The sequence below is a fragment of the Brachionichthys hirsutus genome, chromosome 24 (assembly GCF_040956055.1).
Source record: "Brachionichthys hirsutus isolate HB-005 chromosome 24, CSIRO-AGI_Bhir_v1, whole genome shotgun sequence".
Lineage (NCBI taxonomy): Eukaryota > Metazoa > Chordata > Actinopteri > Lophiiformes > Brachionichthyidae > Brachionichthys > Brachionichthys hirsutus.
This window is the reverse complement of record NC_090920.1, coordinates 4,997,787-5,025,761: the sequence shown is the minus strand read 5'-3', so window position 1 is coordinate 5,025,761 and position 27,975 is coordinate 4,997,787. Positions and strand designations below refer to the sequence as shown.

Sequence of the window (27,975 nt, the reverse complement as noted above, 5' to 3'; positions counted from 1 at the left end):
CATGATCACAGTTCAGAACTGTTCAAATCCATGTATGTACAGCTCACATGCCAAACCGTGGTCATGCAGAAAGCTGTGAGGCATGCTGGTCGTTTCCGCGTTCACTCCGATCGCCCTTCATTAACAAAGCTGAGCTGGGTGCTGGGCTCCCCCCACGCCGCCCCCTGCATGCTCAGAGGAGGCTCCTGGGGCCGTGGTGCCATGCTGGAGGCCTGGGGAGTGTTCTGGGGAAGGGAGTGCTGGTGGGACTCGGACTGGGACGGGAGATGAGAATGAAGCTGTAATTGAGGCTCAGCACAAGTTCCTGAATGGACGGAGGGAGGGTGGGGGGGTAAAGAAAGAAAAGGAGTGGAGGAGTAGGGATGCGCTACAATGGCGTGCTCATGGGGGGAGGTGTTGAGTGACGGAGGAGCTGAGCAGTGAGAGACTGGAGGAGGAGCGGACGGACACTGGAGCTGGTCAAGCTCTCCTCGTAGCGCCTTCGTGTTGAGAGGAGGTGAGGACGGCTCATGGAGCATGAGGGATGGAGAATGCGCCGAGCGCGCCACAGGTGCATGTTGGGTGCGAGGGGGCGGGGCAGGGGAGCAGCTGTGTGAGAACAGGCTTGGAAGAGGGGTCACGGCACTGGGCAACAACAACATGGAGGTGTTCCGGAAGAGAGGCTTGAGGAGACACGTCATTTCCTGCAGCTCCACACTGACCGCGGTGACCTGGCGGGAGAGGAGGCTCATCTGGGGAGAGGGGAGGAGTCAGGTGGGGGGGGGGTCAGGGCAGGAGAGCCAACAACACAAAGCTAAAGTCCAACAGTTTTGTGCGGCGTCTCGCGTCTTACCTCGTGTTTTAGCTTCGTGATGGCCTGAGCTGTGTCACCGTCATCGCGGGCGCCTGTAACCATAGAAACACACACACACATTTCAGCCCCTCTGGCATCACCGCTGCCTTCACAATGGGACGCCGTCCGGACTCGTCTGACCTGAAGTAGCTGAGTCAGGGCTGAGCCGGTGAAGTGGAATCTTCCTGGGAGAAAAGTCAAACCTCTGCGCCGAGCAAGTTTGGCTTTCGGCCTCGACGCCGTCCACAAACCTGAGGACAGACAGGGGGACGCCACGAAGACAAAGTCGGTGCATTAGCAGTTAGCAGGGAAGAACCAACAGAGCTCGAGCTGTAAATAAAACAGGCCTGCAGACATCTTTTATGAATAATAAACAAGTGTCAGAACTTAAAGGGCAACTGCTGCTGAATAAATCATTACCGAGGGCTGAGGTCCGGCGGCAGGCAGGCGAAGCTCACCGCAGGGATCTGCAGCCCGGGCCGGTTCTGATCGCTCACCGGTCTGCTTCTGGCCGGCAGCAGCGGCGAGCGCAGGGGTGAGCGCGCGGGAGAACGCAGGCCTCGACCCAGCCTCCCCAGGGGAGGCATCTTGGGGAGAGGCGAGTGTTCGCCCTCTGACCCTGACCCCTCCTCATCCTCTTTGATGGATGGAAGCTTCTTCACGATCCCGCCGTTGCTCTCACATTCCACCTGAGAGACGAAAGGTGGCGGGAAGCAAAGAGAGGACGTCACATTTTCAATTCCAGTGGTACAAAGATTCCCACAAACGAATGGTTCCGTTTTCAGCATAATAACGACGACTCATGAGACGCAGGAAGGTCGGGGAAACTTAAATATGTTTACGGGCGGATTTCTGAATAGAAGGAGAAAAATAATCCAATAACATTTAGCATAATTTATATTTGGAGTATTACTAAAACACAAACTAGAATGTGTAGATAATCTGTGCTGTGTGACGTCATCAGTCACCAAACCAGAGATGAAGAACGCTGTGAGGAGTCTGGGCGTCACTTCACTCTTCCACCAGAGGGGGGCGCTGCTGAGCCACAAACCGCCACTATGAGCCGAAGGCATTCACAGGAACGAACTCCATTCAGTTTATCATCAGCACTGTTTCTCACTGAAAACACCATCATCATCATCATCATCATCATTATCATCATCAGCAGCAGCAGCTTCTCTCATGGGTCACATCTGACCTCTTTAACAAGGATTCTCCGATCACGGCAGCCTTTAATGTTGCAGTCGTGCAGTCCCCGTGTCGCTACGAGTGGCTGCAGACTCGGGGGAGGCTTACCCCCCCCCCCCAACCCCCCATCCTCCCATCACCGCCTCACCCCTCTCCCCCATCTATGTGTTGTCTCCTCCATGCTGTCTTTGGTTTGCATACCCTGCTGGTATTTTTAGATCACACACATTTAATTTTAGTGTCTGGAGGGAACTGAGAGGTCGCATGAGTTTGTGTGTGTGTGTGTGTGTGTGTGTGAGCAGCACGTGCCGCCCTAATATGCAGCATGATGTGTGTTTGTGTGTGTGTCTCTGTGTGCATGATAATATGCAGCATGATGTGTGTTTGTGTGTGTGTCTCTGTGTGCATGATAATATGCAGCATGATGTGTGTCTCTGTGTGCATGATAATATGCAGCATGATGTGTGTTTGTGTGTGTGTCTCTGTGTGCATGATAATATGCAGCATGATGTGTGTGTGTGTGTGTGTGTCTCTGTGTGCATGATAATATGCAGCATGATGTGTGTTTGTGTGTGTGTCTCTGTGTGCATGATAATATGCAGCATGATGTGTGTTTGTGTGTGTGTGTCTCTGTGTGCATGATAATATGCAGCATGATGTGTGTTTGTGTGTGTGTCTCTGTGTGCATGATAATATGCAGCATGATGTGTGTTTGTGTGTGTGTGTCTCTGTGTGCATGATAATATGCAGCATGATGTGTGTTTGTGTGTGTGTCTCTGTGTGCATGATAATATGCAGCATGATGTGTGTTTGTGTGTGTGTCTCTGTGTGCATGATAATATGCAGCATGATGTGTGTCTCTGTGTGCATGATAATATGCAGCATGATGTGTGTTTGTGTGTGTGTCTCTGTGTGCATGATAATATGCAGCATGATGTGTGTTTGTGTGTGTGTCTCTGTGTGCATGATAATATGCAGCATGATGTGTGTTTGTGTGTGTGTCTCTGTGTGCATGATAATATGCAGCATGATGTGTGTGTGTGTGTGTGTGTCTCTGTGTGCATGATAATATGCAGCATGATGTGTGTTTGTGTGTGTGTCTCTGTGTGCATGATAATATGCAGCATGATGTGTGTTTGTGTGTGTGTGTCTCTGTGTGCATGATAATATGCAGCATGATGTGTGTTTGTGTGTGTGTCTCTGTGTGCATGATAATATGCAGCATGATGTGTGTTTGTGTGTGTGTGTCTCTGTGTGCATGATAATATGCAGCATGATGTGTGTTTGTGTGTGTGTGTCTCTGTGTGCATGATAATATGCAGCATGATGTGTGTTTGTGTGTGTGTCTCTGTGTGCATGATAATATGCAGCATGATGTGTGTTTGTGTGTGTGTCTCTGTGTGCATGATAATATGCAGCATGATGTGTGTTTGTGTGTGTGTCTCTGTGTGCATGATAATATGCAGCATGATGTGTGTTTGTGTGTGTGTCTCTGTGTGCATGATAATATGCAGCATGATGTGTGTTTGTGTGTGTGTCTCTGTGTGCATGATAATATGCAGCATGATGTGTGTGTGTCTTTGTGTGCATGATAATATGCAGCATGATGTGTGTGCATGATAATATGCAGCATGATGTGTGTGTCTCTGTGTGCATGATAATATGCAGCATGATGTGTGTTTGTGTGTGTGTCTCTGTGTGCATGATAATATGCAGCATGATGTGTGTTTGTGTGTGTGTGTCTCTGTGTGCATGCTAATATGCAGCATGATGTGTGTTTGTGTGTGTGTCTCTGTGTGCATGATAATATGCAGCATGATGTGTGTTTGTGTGTGTGTGTCTCTGTGTGCATGATAATATGCAGCATGATGTGTGTTTGTGTGTGTGTCTCTGTGTGCATGATAATATGCAGCATGATGTGTGTTTGTGTGTGTGTCTCTGTGTGCATGATAATATGCAGCATGATGTGTGTTTGTGTGTGTGTCTCTGTGTGCATGATAATATGCAGCATGATGTGTGTTTGTGTGTGTGTCTCTGTGTGCATGATAATATGCAGCATGATGTGTGTTTGTGTGTGTGTCTCTGTGTGCATGATAATATGCAGCATGATGTGTGTTTGTGTGTGTGTCTCTGTGTGCATGATAATATGCAGCATGATGTGTGTTTGTGTGTGTGTCTCTGTGTGCATGATAATATGCAGCATGATGTGTGTTTGTGTGTGTGTCTCTGTGTGCATGATAATATGCAGCATGATGTGTGTGTGTGTCTCTGTGTGCATGATAATATGCAGCATGATGTGTGTTTGTGTGTGTGTCTCTGTGTGCATGATAATATGCAGCATGATGTGTGTTTGTGTGTGTGTCTCTGTGTGCATGATAATATGCAGCATGATGTGTGTTTGTGTGTGTGTCTCTGTGTGCATGATAATATGCAGCATGATGTGTGTTTGTGTGTGTGTCTCTGTGTGCATGATAATATGCAGCATGATGTGTGTTTGTGTGTGTGTCTCTGTGTGCATGATAATATGCAGCATGATGTGTGTTTGTGTGTGTGTCTCTGTGTGCATGATAATATGCAGCATGATGTGTGTTTGTGTGTCTCTGTGTGCATGATAATATGCAGCATGATGTGTGTTTGTGTGTGTGTGTCTCTGTGTGCATGATAATATGCAGCATGATGTGTGTTTGTGTGTGTGTCTCTGTGTGCATGATAATATGCAGCATGATGTGTGTTTGTGTGTGTGTCTCTGTGTGCATGATAATATGCAGCATGATGTGTGTTTGTGTGTGTGTCTCTGTGTGCATGATAATATGCAGCATGATGTGTGTTTGTGTGTGTGTCTCTGTGTGCATGATAATATGCAGCATGATGTGTGTGTGTGTGTGTGTCTCTGTGTGCATGATAATATGCAGCATGATGTGTGTTTGTGTGTCTCTGTGTGCATGATAATATGCAGCATGATGTGTGTTTGTGTGTGTGTCTCTGTGTGCATGATAATATGCAGCATGATGTGTGTTTGTGTGTGTGTCTCTGTGTGCATGATAATATGCAGCATGATGTGTGTTTGTGTGTGTGTCTCTGTGTGCATGATAATATGCAGCATGATGTGTGTTTGTGTGTGTCTCTGTGTGCATGATAATATGCAGCATGATGTGTGTTTGTGTGTGTGTCTCTGTGTGCATGATAATATGCAGCATGATGTGTGTTTGTGTGTGTGTCTCTGTGTGCATGATAATATGCAGCATGATGTGTGTTTGTGTGTGTCTCTGTGTGCATGATAATATGCAGCATGATGTGTGTTTGTGTGTGTGTCTCTGTGTGCATGATAATATGCAGCATGATGTGTGTTTGTGTGTGTGTCTCTGTGTGCATGATAATATGCAGCATGATGTGTGTTTGTGTGTGTGTCTCTGTGTGCATGATAATATGCAGCATGATGTGTGTTTGTGTGTGTGTCTCTGTGTGCATGATAATATGCAGCATGATGTGTGTTTGTGTGTGTGTCTCTGTGTGCATGATAATATGCAGCATGATGTGTGTTTGTGTGTGTGTCTCTGTGTGCATGATAATATGCAGCATGATGTGTGTTTGTGTGTACGTGTTGTGCATACGAGATGCCGCACTGGCCTTAAACATCCATCTTACAGATGTTACGTGTGTGTCTGTGTGTGTGTGTGTCTCTGTGTGCATGATAATATGCAGCATGATGTGTGTGTGTGTGTGTGTGCCATGCACTTCACTAACATGTATGAACAGTGACAGAATGGCGTGCGGCACGTGAATGCAGATACCAGGCAAGCCCCCCCCCCCCTCCTGCAGCATCCTTTCATCCTGATGTTTTCTTGTCTCATCTCCATCTGGTTTATGCTCTATATTTAGCCGGCGAGGGGCGACCCCGCCCAACCCCGCCCATTCCACAGAGCTATTTATAGACCCACGCTGCACCCGCCGGTGGATCTGCTGCTGTGGAGCGTGCAAATACTAGATTGGTGTAAATATTGAAGCATAAAGCATCTTTCTGCAGCTGTCGGCTGGAATCCGTTTGTTTTGCTGTGGCGTTATAACAGCGCTCATGTTATTACCATTAGTAATAACAATAATGCTGCTGTTGTTAAGCTGTTAATCGTTCACGGATATCTATCGTGTGTGTAAATGGAATGGTTTCACCATCGGTCACTCCTGATGGTTTACGATCCTTCCCTCTTACACACGCGTATCAAATGAATTCCAGGTTGTGGGACGCCGTTATAGAACCCCCCCCCCCCCCCCCCCCCCCCCGCCGCAGACTCGAAGCAGAAAGCACAGGTCAGCATTTTCATGCTCATCTTTCACATTTCTCCTGGACCTGTACTCTAACTAACAAGCCTGCTCACGGTGAAAGTGAGAGATCCAGCTGCAGATCCCTGGCATCTGGAATCAGCCATGATCTGCTGGCTGCATCTCAAACAGAAGCAGTGTCCCGCACCCCCCCCCCCCCCCCATCCAGATGGCTAATCCTTTTCAAGTGCAAAGCCATCCCTCCTCCATTGAGAGGTCAGTGCACGGCAGAGAGTCCTCTGACCAACACGAGGATTCTTCTCAGCCAGATTGCTCTTGCAGGAAACAGATCCTCATTCGCTGGCGGTGCACTTGATGCTTAGCACGGCGCTAATGGCAGAAATGCAATAATTATGGCGTTATGATTATTGGGGGCAGGACGGTGGTGCAGTGAGTAGCGCTGTTGCCTCACAGCAAGAAGGTGACATTCAGGATCAAAGCTAACTTAGGACCTTTTTGTGTGTCTAGGCCAGGGGGGGCCCCGCCTCTCGCCCCTAGACTCACCCCTCGATCCCGCGACCCAGATTTCGGATTACGTGAATGAATGATTTAGATTATTATGTGATTGAAGACGAGTTCTGGGGGATGACTGAAATGAAGCACGTGAATTAATTAACTTCTGAGAACCCCTCAAAGCATGAAAGGGGCAGAACCACAATGTGCCGGAGGTGTTTCCCCATCCCATCTGGTTTGGGAACATCTTGGAACGCCAGGAGGGGCAGGATGACCTGACCAGGGTGAGGCTGAGCACATCCATGTGACTCATCCGGAGGCCGACGGGAGCTCAGTGCTTCTGGATGAGACAGAAACAAGCATCCTGTACGGAAGCAAACCGTTGCCGATCTATTCCTGAACCACGCATGCAGAGAGCTGGTCACAGCCCCTCAGGCCTCCCCTTTCTGTTTCTCTCTGTCTTACTTACCTGGACCTCGTATCACGCTCCAGCCACCTGTCGTCCCGTTCTGTCCTGGGCCGGGAGAAACAAACCCGCCACCTGGCAGAGATCAATACTTGCCTGTTTGCTTTCACATCGCTAAGGGAACCGCAGTGTTGCTGAACGGGCCATCGAGTTTCACACTCTTGCTGCTGAAAGCGGATGGAATGACGAAGCACTTTAAGGTGCCTTTCTGAATGCCCTTTCAGACACAATAAAGGTTGAAATGGCATCTCATGACGAGCCGAGCAACCTCTGTGACCTCATTGACCTAGCCATCCGGGTGGATAAGCGTCTAAGTGAGCGGCGACGGGAGAGCCAGTAAGGTACCGCCTTCTCAGTAAATCACATTTCGGGAGCCAAGGAGAGACTTCAGTCCCTTCGAGTCATTGCCAACAATTTGACTGGTTCAATGTCAAAACAGTCCTGCCTGCTGGCGTAAGACGATACTCAGCCTCTGACGTTCTTCCACGGATCGGGCAGTTCATCGATCTGGGCGAACACCAAGGCAACACCCAGCCCAATTTGCAGATGCCCCCTCACCAATAAGCCAAATAGCCAAATATCTATGTTCTCCGCAGATAGGACCGCAAGACAGACAACCCTCCACTTCTCCCAGGCGCTTGTGTAGCCCGCCGCGAATGTCCCATCTGGACAAGTCGGCTCCCCTGGGTTGCCGTGCTTCAATAAAAATATTTGATCTAATCAATTTCATTTGTTTTAGTCGTCGGGGGTGCAGCAGGAAGTGGGTCCAAGAAGAAAAGTCAGCAGACAGACAGATGGGGGCAGCAGCAGAGAGAAAATGCGTCCGTCCTCTCCAAAGACCAGAAGAAGATTTAACTTCTCCCTGACCTATCGTCCTGGATGCTGTGTCTCGTGTCTTTTCTCCTGACCACCTGGCTGCCGAGAGTGATCAGATATTAGGTGCGTTTAGATGGACAAAATGTATTTAATCCGATCAGAGTTCAGAGTAAAAGTATGATCGGATACACTGCGTTCATGGACCCTAAAAATATTGATCCGATTAGGACTTGGTGTTCGTGCATCACACTTTCAAATGGAATAAATTATTTGGACATGCGCAATTTGACCAAATATACCGGAAATAGTAGAAGAAGAAGACGTAGCGCTTTCCGTTGTAAACAAAACATGGCTCCGCCCTTTTCTGCTTTAAACATTATTTCGCACATTTCTCCAGTTTGCTCTGTTAGTTTCCTCCTTTAATATCTCTGGCAACATGTTTGTCTGAGATACTGACCGGTTCTGTCTTTCGCTCGCTCTGCTTCAACTAGCTTCCAGGAATAGCAGGAGCGCGTGTAGCTGACGTCACAGACATGCGCAGTAAGGCCGGCTTGTACCGAAAGTGTTTTCACGCGCCCTGATCGGATCATCAATCGGTATAAACCACCCCTCTCGATCCGGATTGAATCTTGATCGGATTGAGCTTGATTGGGTCAGACTAATCTGATTTGGATGTGTAGATGACGCATTTTTATTCCGATCAGGCTTTTAATCTGATTAAATGTGTCCATGTATGCACCTAGTGCCTGCCTCCTGCTTCATTGCCACCATTTCCTGGCACTGGCCCACCGAACTCCTTGTTTGTTCCTGATCCTGTGTGTTCTGATGTTCTCCAATGGGCCCATAGCACCCACTTAACACAACATCCTGGAGCCACTCGAACTCTTGCAGTCCAACCATGGAGATGAACACTAAGGACTTTGTAGCGGCCTGTGCAATATGCTCCCAAAACAAGATCTCTAACAGCCCCCCCCCCAGGACTGTTGCTACCTTTAACCATTCCTAGCCATCCATGGTCTCACATCTCACCAGATTTTGTCACCAGCCTCCCTCCATCTCACTGCCATACTGTGCATCTCTTGTGTGCACGACCCTACAAGGTCCCAAGGCCAGGCTAACCGCCTCCGTACTCCGGCTCCTTCATAGCCCTCAGCTGAGCCTACTTTGCAATCTGTGAAGGATAAGAACCTCTCCCGCTTGCTCAGCTCTGTCAGATTGTAATACTCACTCAGTCAGTGCTACGTTCCAGCTCTCTGTCTTATTTACCTGAACCTTGTATTTTGCAATATACTTGCCCGTTTTTCCCTGCGTCGCTCCAGCCACCTGTCATCCTGCCGATCCTTCCGGTCCTGTCATCTACTCCGTCTTGCCCTGCTTCCTCCATTCCACCATTCGGGAAACACAAACTGCCACCTACCACAAATAAATACTTACCGGTTTGCACTGCTAGCCCGTGTCTGCTTGTGGGTTCTTAGCCTGGTTGCTATAGAGCTGAGAGGAGCCGCCGTCAGCGTACCTCAGTGTTGTGTCCTTCCCGTAGGTTGTACGTCAGATCATGCTGGATCTCCGTCAGGAACTTCTGGGCATAGTCCGGATAGAGGCAGAGCACTTCACGGAGGCCTTTGAGACTGATGTATTGTAGATCACAGTAGGTCAGCGCCTTCACACAGGCATTGGTCTTTATGACTTCATCCTGGGTAAGACAATCAGAGCCAATCAGGTCGCCCCTGCCTGAAAAGTAGAGACACAGGTCATTAGAGAAGGTGCCTCTAAAGAGGACCTGATTCTGGAGGGATCCCACTGAGGCCGGTTTCTGGTCCCGGATCTTTAGAGCTCATTCTGCATTGGGTTCTGTTCTTTTGCAGAGAGGTGGTTGTTGGAACACGAAAAAGGTGACTACTAGAGATTGGTACTGGGAAGTCAGCTGGACTTTTTTCTTTAGTTCCTTACTTTTTGTTGAACAAGCCTTTACAGGAATATGCACCTTTGCAGACAGCTCAGGTGAATCCAGCGTGTGCTACCTGCCCCTCATAAATTGGTCGATTGTTTCTGAGGAGTCCCCAGACTATAATAGAGCAAACCTTTAAGTCAATATTGGACTGACCTTCATCTGGCTGTCATCCCTACATGGGAGCTGTTTGCTAACGGGTCTGTTGATGAGGACTATTTATGGATTTTCTGTAAGGATAAGTCTGCTACATCAGTCCTCTGGTCACACTCCATTCTTCATGTGATCGGCTGTGACGTTCATCCCACAGCTCCCACTGACAATTTAATAAGAAAATAAGTCAGGTTTGAATCTGTTACAGAGGCTGGGACATTCAGTTGGCGTTAGAGGATCTGCATTGAACTGGTTTAGATCATATTAATCTGATAGATTTCAGTTTGTACGTGTTCATGATAAATCTTCTACGTACACAGAAATTAAATATGGAGTTCCACAGGCTTCAGTGTTTGGACCTATTCTGTTCACGCTGTATATGCTTCCCTTATTAAGAAACACAGCATAAATTTCCACTGCTATGCAAATGACACACAATTATACCTGTCAGTTCAAACAGACAAAGTCGATCAGTTGGTTAGACTTCAGACGTGCCTTAAGGACATTAACTCCTGGATGACCAAGAACTTCCTGTTATTAAATCTAAATAAAACTGAGGTTCTGGTTCTTGGGCCAAAGCATCTCAGAAATGTTTGTTCTAGCGTTGTAGTTGAACTAGATGGCATCTCAGTGTCCACCAGCACCACTGCCAAGAATCTGGGTGTAATCTTTGATCAGGACCTGTCCTTTCAGTCCCAGATAAAGCACGTTTCAAGGACTGTGTTCTTTCACCTTCGGAATATTTCAAAGGTCGGGCACCTACTAACCCGAAAAGATGCAGAACAAATAGTCCATGCTTTTGTGACTTCCAGACTGGACTACTGCAATTCCTTACTGTCCGGCTGCCCAAAAAAGTCTATTAAACATCTCCAGCTAATCCAGAATGCAGCAGCTCGTGTTCTAACAGGAACCAGACTGAGAGAACACATGTCCCGCGCTCTGGCGTCTCTGCATTGGCTTCCTGTTAGAGCACGAATTGAATATAAAATCGTTCTACTCACTTTTAAAGCCCTCAACAGCCAGGCCCCTCCTTACTTTACAGAGCTGATTGTGCCATATTGTCCCACTAGAACCCTGCGGTCCAAAAATGCTGGCCTCCTCTTGGTTCCAAAGATTTCCAAAAGCAGACCGCGGGGGGGGGGGGGGGGGCAGAGCTCTCAGTTATCAAGCTCCTTTATTGTGGGAGTTGTTTGAGCTTTACGCAGTCCCTCTCTGGGTTTTTTTTCTATGGAAGATCAGATTTACATATTGTACTTTCACCATTTCCTTCATAGAGTCTGTCGATGCCGGTATTGAGTGACTTTACTGCCAAAATCTAGGAGGGCTTCTTTGGTCTGGAGTCCAAGACAGAGGAGTCCTTCAAGATTCAGGTAGCAAAATGACTCCATCAGCAGTAGACCCAACATCCGGCCTCACCTGGAACTTCTGTTCCCCAAACAAAGATGATTTAATTCACCTGCATGCTCACCTGGGTCTCTGGCAGCCATTAATGTGTGAATGTGGACAACGGATGGACCCTCACTAGTAATGGTAAAATACACAAATGCAAACTGGAGAAAAATATGAATACATAGCAAAATGCTGGTGTTTTTACCCAGGATGGCCAGCACAGTGTTGTCCTTCAGTACTTCCATGGAGCCAGAGCATACAAAGTAGATAGCCTGGAGGGCATCTCCCTGGCGGATGAGGAACTCCCCGGGAGCAGAGAAGGAGGTCTTGATGATGAGGGACAGGGAGCGCAGACATCCCCTGCTGGCTGATTCAAAGAGTGGCAGCTCCAGGAGCTCTTTGTTCAGGTACATGGCGATGTCAGCCCTCAGCTCATCTGGGAAGTCCTTCAGCAGCTATGGACAAGATGGGATGGAGCTGACTCAGCGGAGGATAGACCGGGTGGATGCCTTGATCCCAGCCGTTGTGACTTCTTTCTTTCAGTGTCATCACATTACTCTCATCTTCCCACATTCAACTGATGCAGCAGCACTTTGTGGCTGAACTTCATCTTCATGCTCACATGTCTTAAGTCATACCAGCAAAGTAACGACCCCCTTATGCTTCCCATCATATGTGCGGAAGCATAGGAAAGGAAACATCTTACAAGGTCAAAATGAAGCCCCAGAGGTCACTGCCCAAACATGAAGGGAGTTCCCTGACAATGCTCATCCAGTTAGAACCCGTCTGTGCAGAAACCTTAAATTGGACAAATCCAGGACTGGTTTTGTTTGAATAAGAATCAAAAGTCTAAAAGTACAGACCATCTTACCTCGCTGACATCGATGCCGTTGTTGACAGACCAGGTCGTCTGGAAACATTCCATTACACGCTGCTCAAGGGTCTTGGGCAGCCGATGCACCCGGATGAAGTCTTTCAGGTCTTTGGTGCGGGTGTGGTAGAGGGAGCGGCGTGAATACATCCTCTGGATGATGGCGGTCACATTACCAAACACCACGGCATGCATTAATGCTGCAGCGGAGGAAAACCACGGCGAGGTTTGTCAATCGGGTTCAACGGTTCTATCGGCACATGAAACTTCTCAATACCCGACCCCCCCCCCCCCATTAGCCCACCTCCTATCAGCATGGTGCAGATGGAGAAGATCTTCTCAGAGTCTGTGTTGGCTGAAACGTTGCCAAAGCCCACGCTGGTCAGACTGCTCAGAGCGAAGTACAGCGACGTCACGTAAGAACTCCGGACAGACGGCCCGCCGCTCAGGGTCGTCCCGGAAGCGGCGGCCGTCCTTGCCCTACTCCTGCTGCCGTTCCATTGGCCTGGACCCAGCGCGCCAACCCCACTCAGGGGGTCCAGCGCAGAGCCATTCCACTGGCTGTAATTGATCGCTCCTGCCGTCATGGTGCCTTGAGGAGAATCGGAGGCTCCCAGCAGCGAGGTCAGCGGTGCCAGAAAGTACGGCGTTCCCAAACGCTTGGCCAGCTCATGCAACCAGCCTGGTGGCGAGAAAGGATCGGCCCGATCAGTTGGGAATGCATTCATGCTGCTTAGTCGTGCTACACTCTGCATGCTAACTGATAATAGTAGCTTTTAGATCACACGACCTTCTCTGATGACCTTGAGCAAGTTGCTGTACTAAGACGTCACATTGAGAAAAGCAAAAGTGAAGGACGAGTGAGTCTGGACGACAACGCGGGATTATTTTGTTATGATTTGTTTGCTGTTGATCTCTGTCTCTCATTGGCTGTTGAGATGCAGCCAATGAGCAAGTAGCAAGCATGGTGTCTCTCGTCACAACCTCTCATTAGCAGGTAGGACGGAGGTGCTCACTTGCTGACCTTTAGATTATCTGTGTTTCTACTAGAACACAATCCTCGACTGTGTGCTTCTGGATCTGTTCACTGAGAGCGGGCCAAAGCCCATCACGCACACACACACACACTCTCTTTAGCCAGGGATGGTGGACGCGCATGCAATTTAGTGTGAGCGGTCAGGCAGGCTGAGTCACTAACCCTACCATTAGAGAAGGACACGCCCCTCCACCTGAGCATAGCTGCCCCGTGTGGATCAGTGCATCCTCGCTCCACGGTATTTAGCCTTAATCCGTTTCCATTCCACGTTCACAGGCTCTGACCACACGCATCTCAGCACTGGTGAGCTCAGCAGGAGGCGAGAACTGTGGCCATAATTAGACGTGTTTTCTCAGTAAAAAGGACAAGCATGTCTTCGCACTTTAAAAATCACACCCGACCGTCTCTATTTGGGCCGCCGTCTTTACTCGTAACCATTTACAGTCAAGCTCGCACGGCTAACGTTAGGGAACAGGTCCCTCCGTTTTAATTTATCGCTGTAAAAGCAAAGACATTATGTCATTTCCATCAGTGCCAGCTCGACGTGTTCCTGCTAAAGATGCTAAATGTATTCTGGTTGGAGGGAACTGTAGAAGCATAACCATCCCAAATACTAACCATAAATAAATCTCCCTCTCAGTCGCTATGGGAAGGAAGGGGAAAGAGAATTTGAGGATTATTATTATTATGTATGACTGAGTATCTCATTAGAAGAGATTAAAACTGGAACGTTTCATCAAACACTGGAGATGACAACAATTGATTAAATGAATTTCCACAGGAACTAATCCGGTTTCCATATCAACCACAATAAAAGGGAGACACAGTGAGTTCAAATGCCGTGAAATAAATGAAATGTATATTTTAGATTCGACCTGAGCATGAATCACATCCTTTCATCACGACACCAGCAAAGAGATGAAAGTTTTGTTGATGTCGGTTTCGCTCTTTAAAGGCTTATTTGTCGCGGTGAAAACACTGACGTGACGCCACAATGAATATGGAGACGCAAACCTATGTCCCAGGAAGCGGCGCTGTTGCTCTCAATCTCACTGCGTCCAATGAAATACCAGACGCAAGCCATCCAATGGGCCAACAGGGCAAACGTGGACATGAGCAGGGTGAGGACGACGGCACTGTACTGGGAGTAGCGATCCAGCTTCTGGAGGAGGCGCAGGAGGCGGAGGAGACGCACAGTCTTCAGCAGGTGAACGCCAAAGTTCTGAAAGACAGGAGTCGTCCATTAGGAGATGAAGCCCATCCGGCACGAGACTAGTAAGGAAGGCGCTGGTTCTTAGGATGGATGAGATGTTACTGCAGAACTCTTCCATCTCTGCTGCGAGCTAAAGAGGACAAACCGCTCCGGAGAGTCAACCCACCACGCTGATGTTGAAGGCATAGAGCAGGTCAAAAGGCAAGGCGGCGATCAGATCCACAGACAGCCAGGAGGTGACGTAGTGGATGCAGATGGAGCGCGGGTCGTACACCACCTGCCCAGAGGTGCTCACATACGTGGTTCTGAAGTTCAGCACGATGTCTGGAACACAACACGCAACAAGGCACATGAGCCAGCAACAGGTCCCTCTAGCTTACCTTAGCCTAGCTTAGCTTAGCTTAGCTAAGTTTCTTCTTTCTCATGGCTGATGACTAGAACAAACCGCCTGTCTGTGGTGGAGAATTACCTCAGCTGGAGCCTTGGCTATCTGCTGTCAGAGACCCGCCTACCAACACCGTCCACCCTGGGACTGGTGAGACAACGAGTACGTGGGTTTGAAGTTCGTAAAGCAGTAGCAGCGCAAGTAGAGCCACGACATACCTGTATGGGTGCAGGTAAAATGGGCTGTTGTGATTGGCCCTGACATCACACAGGAGAATGAGCCCAAGGAGTGAGGACTTTGACTTTCTTAGACGAGTCCCATCTTCGAGTCTTTGTTGAGCGTCTAAACCTCAATAGGTAAACGTGAATGTGTGCTTCCATTGGACCCGGCTGCCGGATGGAGTTCTAACCTGTCACATTGTGGTGACTCTAAAACCTTTAACCGTTTCATGCCCCTTCCCAGAGTCGTCACACACAAAGGCGAACGCTTTCCAGTGAGTCTCTAGAACCAGCTAACGGCCGCTGTGTTAGGCCAACCAAGGCCAAACCCATCACCGATGCAGCGCTGGACAAAACGCACTTCAGTGCACCTCCAGAACACTATTTGTTTTTACCCAGAAGGCAATCTGACGACTTTCACATGTCGCTGATCTTTTACGAGATTTTGTGCCTAAAATGAACAAACGCTCTGATTGCCTTTGTTTTAGGAAGGCCTCAAACGCCCAACGGCATGACGAGGTGTTGCCACACGACGAGCTGGTTGTGAAAATCGTCCCTTTAACAAGCCTTCCGAGAGAAGCACTGGGGGGAACGAAGCACTGGGGGAGCAGCAGAGACAAAGCAGAGACAGCCCTGATGGCTCAATAGGCATATGGTTCTGGTAGGATGGAGGCAATGCAGACTATGGTGCAGCTAATGGGGCAATTAAGAGAGGAGGGCTCGCGGTTCCAGAGCCGCTTGATTGGACTGTACATCAGAGAGGTCTTAAAGTCCCCCTGAGGAAAATTTAATAAATGGACAGAAGCCAAGAGGCACGAGTTCAGGAAACGGACATTGTTCTCATTGTTGCATGGGGCTGCATCGTTTTTAAAGCCTTCATCACCATGACAACAACACACACACACAACTATAGACAGCCTCCTGCTCCTGGAGGAACCTCCATCACGGTCTAAAGTGTGAAGCTTCATGCCTGATCCTGCTGAGGAGGATAGAACCGGGCCTTACCGATGATAAAAAGAATCTCCACCAGGATGTCGCTGACACTCGGAGGGTTCCGCGCCGCCGCGCCGCTGTCCTCCCGGATCTCCGCCGCCGTGAAGCAGACGTTATAGGGAACCGTGACGGCGACGTAGAAGGTCGCCAATAAGATCAGCCAATCCCAACCAGCCTTGAAGGTGCCATAGTGGAGCAGGATGAAGCGCGACTTCTGGACGTCTGCCACCTTGTATTCCGGGACTGGGTTTGCGTTGGCTCCCAGAACACTCTGGGTACGGCGTGGAGGAAGCAAAGCACAGCTCATGAAGAGCCACATATCCAGCAGCCAGCATCAATATTTGATTCTCAGATTCACACGGATTCTTATCCCTCATTCTTTGATGCTTCCAGTCGCAGAGCCCAGGAAACATGGGAGTCTCCTGGCAGACATTCACAAAGTGTGAAAAGTTGTCCACTAAGAAATACTGGGACCTACTTCTACTACCGTTACTGGTACTGAATACACATACAGTTACTCCAAGTACTGGTCTATTTTTTTTATGTTGTGTTTGTTACCCTCGACTGAGGCGCTGCTTTTTCTACTACCACAAAAACTAGATTAGTTAGAAACACACGTGAATAAACCGCTGGAATCTGGAAAGCTACAATAAATTGGCTATAAAAGACTTTGAAATGGTGACACTTAGTTCATATTTTGTATCGATAAAATGGAAACTTCTGCCGGATTTGACTCGACTGCGAGCCGGGGAAAGAACCAGAAACCTTCTGTTTGCGCGACTGAATCCAGATTAACCCTTTCCCCTCTGCAGCCGAGGCCTTACGTTCTTACATTCAGGACAGCTGCCTACTGAGTCGACCTTTTCATCTCATTGACTTTGAAATAAGATTGTATTATTAGCTGCATCATCATTCTAGCCCACACCGCTAAAAGGGCCTGTTGACCCAAAAATGAACGTTGACTCGTCGTGTTATTTATAGTTTCTTAGTCCACTAAACATTCTCCAGTGCTGCAAGCTGGACTAGTTTTAGAAAACATCTGGACATGAAAAGACGTCACGGAGCTCCTGCAGCAGAATCCAGCGGCCCCAGATGTTAGCCTCTAAGCTAAGAGCATTAGCTCACACGCCGTCTGAGGGAGATCCTCAAGCTTCCATGACATATGCACCACTAGACCAGATCCACAAATCCCCCCCCCCCTGGGCTAACCCTAACCCTAAATTAGGTCAGCACATCTCACATTGTTGATCTTCAGCTTGCTCTTGGTTTTCTCCTGCTTCTGCAGGTGTCCAGACAGCTGGTAGAGGACGGCCCGACTGCGGCGGCGCTCTGTGCTGAATCCCGGAGGCCGTCTGATCTGGTGGATCTCCAGCCCGGTTTCCTCATCTGGAAATTGGCACGCAAACCAGAAAGATCCACAGAGCAGTGATTAACAAATGCGGCTCCGGACGCTCTGCGCTTTCACTTCTGTAACCAATCAGGCTGCCCCGTTGTCTTTGTTGAGTTCAGGGAACTTCTGGCACCAAATCCTGTATAAAACTGAGCTGTTTGCTGACTGGTGGAACACAGGGCTTGTTCTAAGAGTTCCTGTAGTTCCTCAGTAACAGAAAACAGAACCACATAGAGCTGCTCGCTGACCACACCCACTGACTTTGTTCCTGCATCCCCTGCATCCCCTCCATCACGTCTCCAGCCGTGGGACGGAATCTGCGCCCGATGCTTGATGGTGGAATTAGACAACGCCTGACTTTCGCTCACCGGTGTCAGATTCAACGCCATGGTCCAGGTTCTTGTTCTCTGTGATGTCCTTATGGGAGACCAGGAACAGAACCACCTCACTCTTCTCATTCTTTATGGGCACAATATCCAGCAGACACCAGAATCTGTAGCCTAATCAAAGAACAGAGATGTGAACAATCCCTGAAATCTGGAGACATGTCAGGCTGCTGCGAGGCACAAGTGGAACCCTGTCCTCCAGTCTTTCGGTCTTACCACTCTTCTTGTACAGAACGATCTCCGTCTTGAACTCCCGCCGTTCGTCCAGAGCGATCTGCATCTGTGAGGTGAGACAGCTGCTGGTCTCGCTGCCGTACAGGAAGTGGCACATGCAGCTCTTCTGCATCAGCTCGCCGCGGGCAAAGCCGCTCAGTTCGCAGAAGCCGTCGGAGCAGTAGACGATGGGATAGAGGGACTGGACCTGGGCGTTCCCCAGGACGAAGTTACTGTCTGAACGGAGAAAAGAGAAAGCAAATGAACATCAGAGTTTGAGTCCTGCTGGCAAGGCAGAATATTGAGAAAGGTTCCAGGCAGTTTGGTGCGAAAAGTACAGGAAGAGAATCCATCAGAATTCTTACCTTTAGAATAAAAATATAGACGTCCGAATTGAATTCAGAGTGCATGAAATGTTTCTCTCTGTTCTATCGCATGCATGAATGAAGTGGACCGACGACGCCGAGATGTATGAAAGAGCACTCTGGCTGATCAGAGACCAGTGGAGCAGCTCAGACTCAGGTAAAGAGGCTTTGGACCACATTGCATTTCATCTGTGTGCTTTCTCCAGATGCTCCATTGTTCTAACTCTCGCGCCGCTAACGGTGTCAGCAAACGGACTGCTGTGGTTCAGATTTACTGTCATTGTCAATACAAAGAAACAAGTTTAATGAGGATGGAACAATATAAAAGTAAATACGAAATGATCTGAATTTTGTGTGTGTGTGTGTGTGTGTTTAATCCAATCCTGTAAATGTGTTTTACTTTCTCTCTGCTGTCATTTTCAATCGCTTCCGTCCTTTCACCACCTCAGAGAAAAACCTCCGGACCAATCAGAAGTCATCCCATCAACCGTTTCCCATCACCACTGCCGGTGGCTGTACTCCTGGGGGATTTCTCCCGGGAGCATCCTGTTCATCAGAGGGTAAACATCGGGGCTCTTCCCCAGGACTTAAATCTATCTTAGAACATGGACGCTAATGGGGTTACCATAAACAGGAGCCGGGACAACCCGAGCAATGCAGACAGTCTTGGATAACGCATTCTGAATCTGAATTGGGTTCTGTAGGTCACTTCTACAGTCCAGATATTGGTTCCACTGAGATCATTACAGTTTATCCATAAATGAATCTGGAGGAGCGAAGCACTCACTTTGAAGAATGGGAGCAATAAAGGATGAGAGAGAGAGAGAGAGATGAATGAGCTGAGACACAAGATGAACTGGGGTCCGGGGACAATGAAATGTAATAAAGCATATCCGGTATACGTAAATGGTCAACCACCATGAAGCAGGAAGAACGAACTTCCTCCTGATGCAGGAAACTGGAAGGAAGTGATACAAACAAAGCTTGGTGTGATATGAATTTAATTCTGATACCTCCTCAGACAGCACTTCTGAGAATCCCCCCCCCCCGACTTTTTTTAAAGGAGTACGAAATTAGCGACACACAGTTAACGAGCTGTTCTTCTATTCTATTCTATTCGTCTCTTGATGCAGTTCTATCACCTTTTTTTATTCTCACTCATATAAAATTTCTCACACACTGTAAATCTGTTCTGACCTCATTTCATCCAAGACAGTTAAAAACAAATTGACTAACATTAACAATAGCTGCAGCTGCTGCAGATGTGTTAACGGTAGCTGCTGCTGCAGATGGGTTAAAGGAAGCTGCAGCTGCTGCAGACATGTTAACGGTAGCTGCAGCTGCAGATGTGTTAACGGTAGCTGCTGCTGCAGATGTGTTAACGGTAGCTGCAGCTGCTGCAGATGTGTTAAAGGAAGCCGCAGCTGCTGCAGCGTGTTAACGGTAGCTGCTGCAGATGTGTTAACGGTAGCTGCAGCATGTTAACGGGAGCTGCAGCTGCTGCAGATGTGTTAAAGGAAGCTGCAGCTGATGCAGATGTGTTAACGGTAGCTGTAGCTGCTGCAGATGTGTTAACGGTAGCTGCAGCTGCTGCAAACGTGTCACCGGTAGCTGCAGCTGCTGCAGATGTGTTAAAGGAAGCTGCAGCCGCTGCAGATGTGTTAACGGTAGCTGCAGCTGCAGCTGCTACAGACGTGTCAACGGCAGCTGCAGCTGCTGCAGACGTGTCAACGGTAGCTGCAGCTGAGCAGACATGTTAACAGCTGCTGCAGACGTGTCAACAGTAGCTGCAGCTGCTGCAGACGTGTCAAAGGAAGCTGCAGCTGCTGCAAATACGTGTCAACGGTAGCTGCAACTGAGCAGACATGTTAACAGTAGCTGCAGCTGCGTTAACGGTAGCTGCTACTGCGGATGTGTCACCGGTAGCTGCAGCTGCTGCAGCATGTTAACGGTAGCTGCTGCTCAGACGTGTTAACGGTAGCTGCAAAATTCCTCCAACAAAATTCCTTGCAAATGTCAGCTTCTTGAGGACTTAAACAATGATTGGAAATTGTTGCGGAGAATGAGAAAATTAGTCTTGGACAAATTTTTATTATTATTATTTTATTCCTAACTTTACTAATATTCTTCAAAAACCACATGTCTCTTCACTGTAACTGTTTATAGTATAACATGCACTAAAGTTTATTCTTTTTTATCTTTCTTAATTACTAATATTTCCATCTCATAGAACCCAAATCCAGTTATGGACACGTTGCGGTAATGAGAATTCTGCTGCAGTAGCTGCAGCTGCTGCAGAAGTGTTAACGGTAGCTGCAGCTGCTGCAGAAGTGTTAACGGTAGCTGCACCTGCTGCAGACGTGTTAACGGTAGCTGCTGCTCAGACGTGTTAACGGTAGCTGCAGCTGCTGCAGAAGTGTTAACGGTAGCTGCACCTGCTGCAGACGTGTTAACTGTAGCTGCACCTGCTGCAGAAGTGTTAACGGTAGATGATTGATGATTTGATGTTACATGGGCAGAGTTGAAAGAACTCTTTATCTTTCTAAGTTACTCCCAGTCACCAGTTTATTTACTGTGAAGTCATACCAATGTAATTTGGTTTAAACCTACAAGCACCAAGTTGACGAGCATCCCTAAACGATCAAGGCTAACGTGTGAAGCTGCTGCTCAGCTTGCGAGTGAAGAAGAGGAGTGTGAGGATGTGCAGCCAGATGGATCAGAAACAGCTGCAAGCTTTACCAGGTGTGATTGCAAACTGTAGAAACGAGTCAAACAGCATCTGATCAATCGCTCTGCTCCGTGAGGCGGCACAGCGCTGCTGTCCAACGCTGAGCATAAGAATAAAATAATGCAGCCGCCATTTTGAAGAGTGTGACAAAATATAACAGGATCTGATGAATCACTTCTCCCACTAAAATGCCTCTGTTCTCCCGGAATGATTAACCGGTCGAATACAGGAAGGAATGAATATTTAATAGAAAATGATCACAGTGCATACAAACAAAGGCAGCCCATAATATAGCAGGAATAATTGATTCCGTCCACCTGTTAAAGAGGGTTGGAACAGAACCGGCAGCTGGATGTACTGAAACGCAGAAGTAGAGCGGCTGCCTCTCATTCTGAAACTCTACATTTACTGGCTGTTTCACCGGGGAATTCTATTGGCCGTCTCCTGCCGATATCCATCTATAACCTATTCTTCTCTTCCCTCCTCTTCTCAGCAGTTATGATCCTGACAAATGTCAATGTTTGCTGAGTCATCAACGCCTGTAGCCGCCACGGCTGAAAAGGGAAGGACTGGAAAAGGGAAAGTATGTTTCTGCTTAAAGCACTGAAACCAAGAGAACGCCGGGGAGAAGATGCTTCCTGTTGATGTCCAGAAACAGACACACAGAAAGATAAACAGACAGACAGCAAGAGAATCAAACAAACAAACAGACGGAGAAAGATAAACAAACAAACCGCAAGACAAACAAACAAACAGAAAGATAAACAAACAAACAGACACACAGAAAGATAAACAGACAGACAGCAAGAGAATCAAACAAACAAACAGACGGAGAAAGATAAACAAACAAACCGCAAGACAAACAAACAAACAGAAAGATAAACAAACAAACAGACACACAGAAAGATAAACAGACAGACAGCAAGACAAACAAACAAACAGAAAGATAAACAAACAAAAAGATAGACAAACAGAAAGATAAACAAACAAACCGCAAGATAAACAAACAGAAAGATAAACAAACAAACACACACACAGCAAGACAAACAAACAAACAGAAAGATAAACAAACAAACAGACACACAGAAAGATAAACAGACAGACAGCAAGACAAACAAACAAACAGAAAGATAAACAAACAAAAAGATAGACAAACAGAAAGATAAACAAACAAAAAGATAGACAAACAGAAAGATAAACAAACAAACCGCAAGATAAACAAACAGAAAGATAAACAAACAAACACACACACAACAAGACAAACAAACAAACAGACACACAGAAAGATAAACAGACAGACAGCAAGACAAACAAACAAACAGAAAGATAAACAAACAAAAAGATAGACGAACAGAAAGATAAACAAACAAAAAGATAGACAAACAGAAAGATAAACAAACAAAAAGATAGACAAACAGAAAGATAAACAAACAAACCGCAAGATAAACAAACAGAAAGATAAACAAACAAACACACACACAGAAAGATAAACAGACAGACAGCAAGACAAACAAACAAACAGAAAGATAAACAAACAAAAAGATAGACAAACAGAAAGATAAACAAACAAACCGCAAGATAAACAAACAGAAAGATAAACAAACAAACACACACACAGCAAGACAAACAAACAAACAGAAAGATAAACAAACAAACAGACACACAGAAAGATAAACAGACAGACAGCAAGACAAACAAACAAACAGAAAGATAAACAAACAAAAAGATAGACAAACAGAAAGATAAACAAACAAACCGCAAGATAAACAAACAGAAAGATAAACAAACAAACACACACACAGCAAGACAAACAAACAAACAGAAAGATAAACAAACAAAAAGATAGACAAACAGAAAGATAAACAAACAAAAAGATAGACAAACAGAAAGATAAACAAACAAACCGCAAGATAAACAAACAGAAAGATAAACAAACAAACACACACACAGAAAGATAAACAGACAGACAGCAAGACAAACAAACAAACAGAAAGATAAACAAACAAAAAGATAGACAAACAGAAAGATAAACAAACAAAAAGATAGACAAACAGAAAGATAAACAAACAAACCCCAAGATAAACAAACAGAAAGATAAACAAACAAACACACACACAGCAAGACAAACAAACAAACAGAAAGATAAACAAACAAACAGACTCACAGAAAGATAAACAGACAGACAGCAAGACAAACAAACAAACAGAAAGATAAACAAACAAAAAGATAGACGAACAGAAAGATAAACAAACAAACACACACACAGCAAGACAAACAAACAAACAGAAAGATAAACAAACAAAAAGATAGACAAACAGAAAGATAAACAAACAAACCGCAAGATAAACAAACAGAAAGATAAACAAACAAACACACACACAGAAAGATAAACAGACAGACAGAAAGATAAACAAACAAACAGACTCACAGAAAGATAAACAGACAGACAGCAAGACAAACAAACAAACAGAAAGATAAACAAACAAAAAGATAGACAAACAGAAAGATAAACAAACAAACCGCAAGATAAACAAACAGAAAGATAAACAAACAAACACACACACAGCAAGACAAACAAACAAACAGAAAGATAAACAAACAAACAAAAAGATAGACAAACAGAAAGATAAACAAACAAACAGAAAGATAGACAAACAGAAAGATAAACAAACAAACAGAAAGACTAAGGTCCAGAGTTTGGCCTCTACGTCCAGAACGCAGGAGAGCAGAGGAGCTGCAGTTCAGACGGTTCATTGCTGATCAGTGGCTGATTCACGTCTTAATGTATTGATTACTGTTCTAAAGCCTGGGTATGGTGGCCGGTGCTTTAATTCATGCCTTCACTGTTGACTGTCGGGACCTGATCCCCGGGACACAGATGTCCTTTGGTGAACTTCTGCAGAGACCAAGTAGCTCCTGACCGGTTTCCTTGAGACGGATTTCCCCCCCACTTTAGCCCAAACGACGGGCGCCCCGTAGCGCGGGCATCAATAGCCATCGTTTCCCATTCATTATTCATCGTTGCATAAACACATTTGCTGGTGTGGTGGACCAACCGGTTCCTATCAGGAGCGACACGCCGCCCATTTGGGTTCCTGTGATGCTGATGATGGAGCGATGGATCGATGGTAATGATAAAAGTGAGGCGTAAATAACATCTTCTCACTTGAATAAGTGGTTTTCAGCAACGCCCCCCCCCCACATACACACACACACATGATCTGGCTTCAGTGCTCCATCATTTTCCTCCTGCTCGGGTCGGGATTCTGGGATGATATTTTCCGTCCTTGTGTTCTTGCACATTCCCCCGGCTCCAGGCAGGCCCGTCGCATCCACACCACGGTCCAGGTGCAATAACGGGGGCTCCTCTCAGCCTCGGCCCCCGAGCAGCTTCAGGAGGCCCCGCTAAAACCTCGCGCTGATAACCCGGACGCAGACATGCTTCCACCACCACGCACAATATACAGCAAACACACACACACACACACACACACTTATTAACAACACAGCGTCAACTTTCAGGACCTGTGAGTGGAAATCCATGAAATGTCCTCTGGAGCAGCTTCACCCCAAAAAGCTTTAGGAGCCCAGCGTGGGTCAGCCACTCACAGAGGACGGACCCTTCTGTGATCAACAGACTGTAAGGGCACGTCTGATCACATGACCATGATCTGCTAATGGAAGCCCCCCCCCCCCTTCCACACACACACGACCATCCTCTGGGGATCATGAAAACGTGCTCCTTGCTCAGTGATTCGTGCGTCTCTGCCTTAATGGAATCCGTGTGAAGCTCCGTGCGGCGACACCAGAACCGAGGAGAATTCTCCAGAGTTCCTTGTTCCCGGTTCTGTTCTGCATCAAGTCCGGAGCCCCCATCTGTACCCCCCCCCCCCCCCCTCTCTCTCTCTCTCTCTCTCATTTAATGATGTGTTTACCTGCTGACATTGTATTTGGAGAATTCTCAAAGTGGCACCCCCCCCCACAGCCTGGGAGATGGTTTGTCCTGAATCTCCTATGATTAACTTGTCCATCACTTTGTCGTCTCCAATCAGAGCTCTAATGTGAATGGGTGAATGATGGCATTCACACACATAGAATCAGCACAGGTCGACTGCAGGGCTCGAGGATGGAACCTCAGACCTTCTGAGAGGTGGTTGTCTGTTCTATCGCCACAGACAGAAACCTCCGTTTGGCTGGAGCCCCCCCCCCACACACACACACAGGGCCCCGGGCCCCCACAGACTCCTATGTATCGCATGCAAACCCACGCCCCTGGTTTGGTCATCTGATCCTGAGGTTAAACCATTTGAACCCTCAGAATGACGGATCGATACGCTGAGTGCATGAACTGATGATGCGCCATTAAGCACCGGGTTAAGGGATCTTCGCTGTACTCACGGGTTCCATCGAACCGGGTCGCGATGGTGTCCAGGAAGGTGTTCTGCGGCGCGATGAGACCTCGCATGACCGGCATCCGGGAGCGGGTCGAGCCGCGTCTCTCCCTCCGCTCCGAGCCGTGGCTCTCGCTGGCGGGAGACACGAAGCCAGGCAGAAACCTGATCGAAGCCCCCGGCGCGCCTCCGATGCCTTGGAGGAGGGCGCCGAGCCGAGACACGCGGGACTCCACGGTCCGCGAGAGGAACGGCGACCACCGGAGCAGGTGGTCCCGGCGCAGAGGAGACGAGAGGAGCCGCTGGAGGCTGGAGGGGAGCGGGCAGAGGGATGGGGGCGAACCGCGGCGGAGACGGTCACATTTACGCACGTGTATTCTGCAACGCAACCCCCCCCCGCCCCCTACTCCTCTTCCTCGCTCTTCCTCTGCTCCTCGGTGGCACGAACACACCCCTCTACCCACGTGCTCTGTCCGTCTCGCTGTCTTCACCTGTCCCCTGTGATGTCTCAGCCCGCTGAATCAAAGCGTCCCACCGAAGAGATGAAAGATGAATGGAGGCTGCGGTTCATTCAAACATTCACGCGTGGAATATCCACAAGATGTGCGTGTGGGATGTCTGTCATGCGATCCATGTGAGACGTTTCCAGGGCAACACATGATATGTAGTCTATATAAGTTCTTGTTATTTTAGTATGTGATGAAATATTTAATCATGTTGTTATAAGGGATGCTAGAAGAACACCTGATGGAGCCTGGAGTGGACGGACAGACGGACGGACAGACGGATGGATGCATGGATGGACAGATGGATGGAAGGACTGACAGACAGACGGATGGATGAAAGGACTGACAGACGGACGGACAGACGGATAGATGCATGGATGGATGGACGGAGGGATGGATGGACGGAGGGATGGACAGATGGATGGATGGAAGGACTGGCAGACGGATGGATGGACGGATGGATGGACGGAGGGATGGATGCATGGATGGACAGACGGACGGATGGATCAGAATCAGAGGTTGTTTATTGCCATGCAACATGTAACAGTAATGACTAAGATATAAAAAGTACAGAACACATCACAAAACAGCAGCAGCAGCAGTGCATGGATACACAGATGTGTATTAGCAGCAGTAAAACTAGTGTAATCACGCAGTGCAAAGAGAAAGATACATTCCAGCATTCCAAATTGCTCCGGTGTTTCGACCACACCGGATTCCTGGATTCTGTCTCTTTGCCTGCCCCTTTGGGTCTAGATTGCAGATATGATCACGATTTATTTCTTCTTTAATGGGGGGGTTCACTGTCATTTTGTCCTATTGTGTATTTATTATTAGAGATAGAGATTTCTGGGTGGGTGTATAAAGTTACCAAGAACAATCTAGAACCTTTCGATGATCCAGATCACCATGTGGACGGTGTAAAGCCAATTACGTGAGGAATGGGCTGTTTGGCGGAGGCCCGCGCTCGCCCAGTGCTTTTATTCTGTTTTTCATGCTGCCGCTGCAAAAACCTTCATTCATTCATTTTCTAAATCCGGAATCCGAGTCGCGGGATCTGGATTCCATCCCAGCAGCCAACGGGCGAGAGGTGGGCTGCAGCCTGGACACACAGAAAGGCCCCAAATCAGAGACTGAACATGAATCAATCATGTTGTCTCTATCAGATATATTGATCCGTTAAACAAGTGAGGGGTGTTCCGGACACGCGGGACTCCTGGGACCGGACATGCGCGATGATTTATTGATCATGCAGCGTTTGCATGTTGATTGTTCAGTGATGACTAGTTGCTTTCAGCACAGGATCACTGCAGATACACGATCCTGTTGGCAACACGCCGTGCTGTTATTAATGTGATAGCGCCCCCTACCGGACATAACGCTCTAGTAACGTGGCGAGACAAGTGGTTCTCATCTTCTGGACAACTGTCCGGTCAGTGGTCTTAGTCACGATTGCGGTGATTGGGTTCAATTTTTTTATATCAAAAGTTTGTCATGAATAAAACAATCAATTTCAATAATAGATCAATAAAATAGAATAAGAAAGGAATACAATTGAACAGAATAAAATCAAGAAAAATTCAGAACAATATAGAAATGTTTCTATTTATCAAAGCACGGTGGCGCAGGAGTAGCGCAGTTACCTCGCAGCAAGAAGGTCGCAGGTTCAAATCTGACTTGGGTCATTTGCATGTTCTCTCCAGCAAGGCAGCATGAGA

General features: G+C 47.5%; 1 protein-coding gene across 1 annotated transcript; it reads right to left on the bottom strand.

Moving 5' to 3' along the window:
• Positions 1–101: 101 nt before the first annotated feature.
• Positions 102–25,834, bottom strand: kcnh3 (potassium voltage-gated channel, subfamily H (eag-related), member 3). The gene is made up of 15 exons (XM_068756221.1): positions 25,759–25,834; positions 18,271–18,504; positions 18,037–18,168; positions 17,519–17,664; positions 16,291–16,549; positions 14,849–15,006; positions 14,484–14,691; positions 12,738–13,115; positions 12,434–12,633; positions 11,768–12,017; positions 9,589–9,803; positions 1,253–1,521; positions 974–1,083; positions 833–885; positions 102–731 (listed from the first exon to the last, which is right to left on the bottom strand). Exons 1-15 carry the CDS (start codon positions 25,832–25,834, stop codon positions 102–104), a joined length of 3,318 nt encoding a protein of 1,105 aa, XP_068612322.1.
• Positions 25,835–27,975: the final 2,141 nt, after the last annotated feature.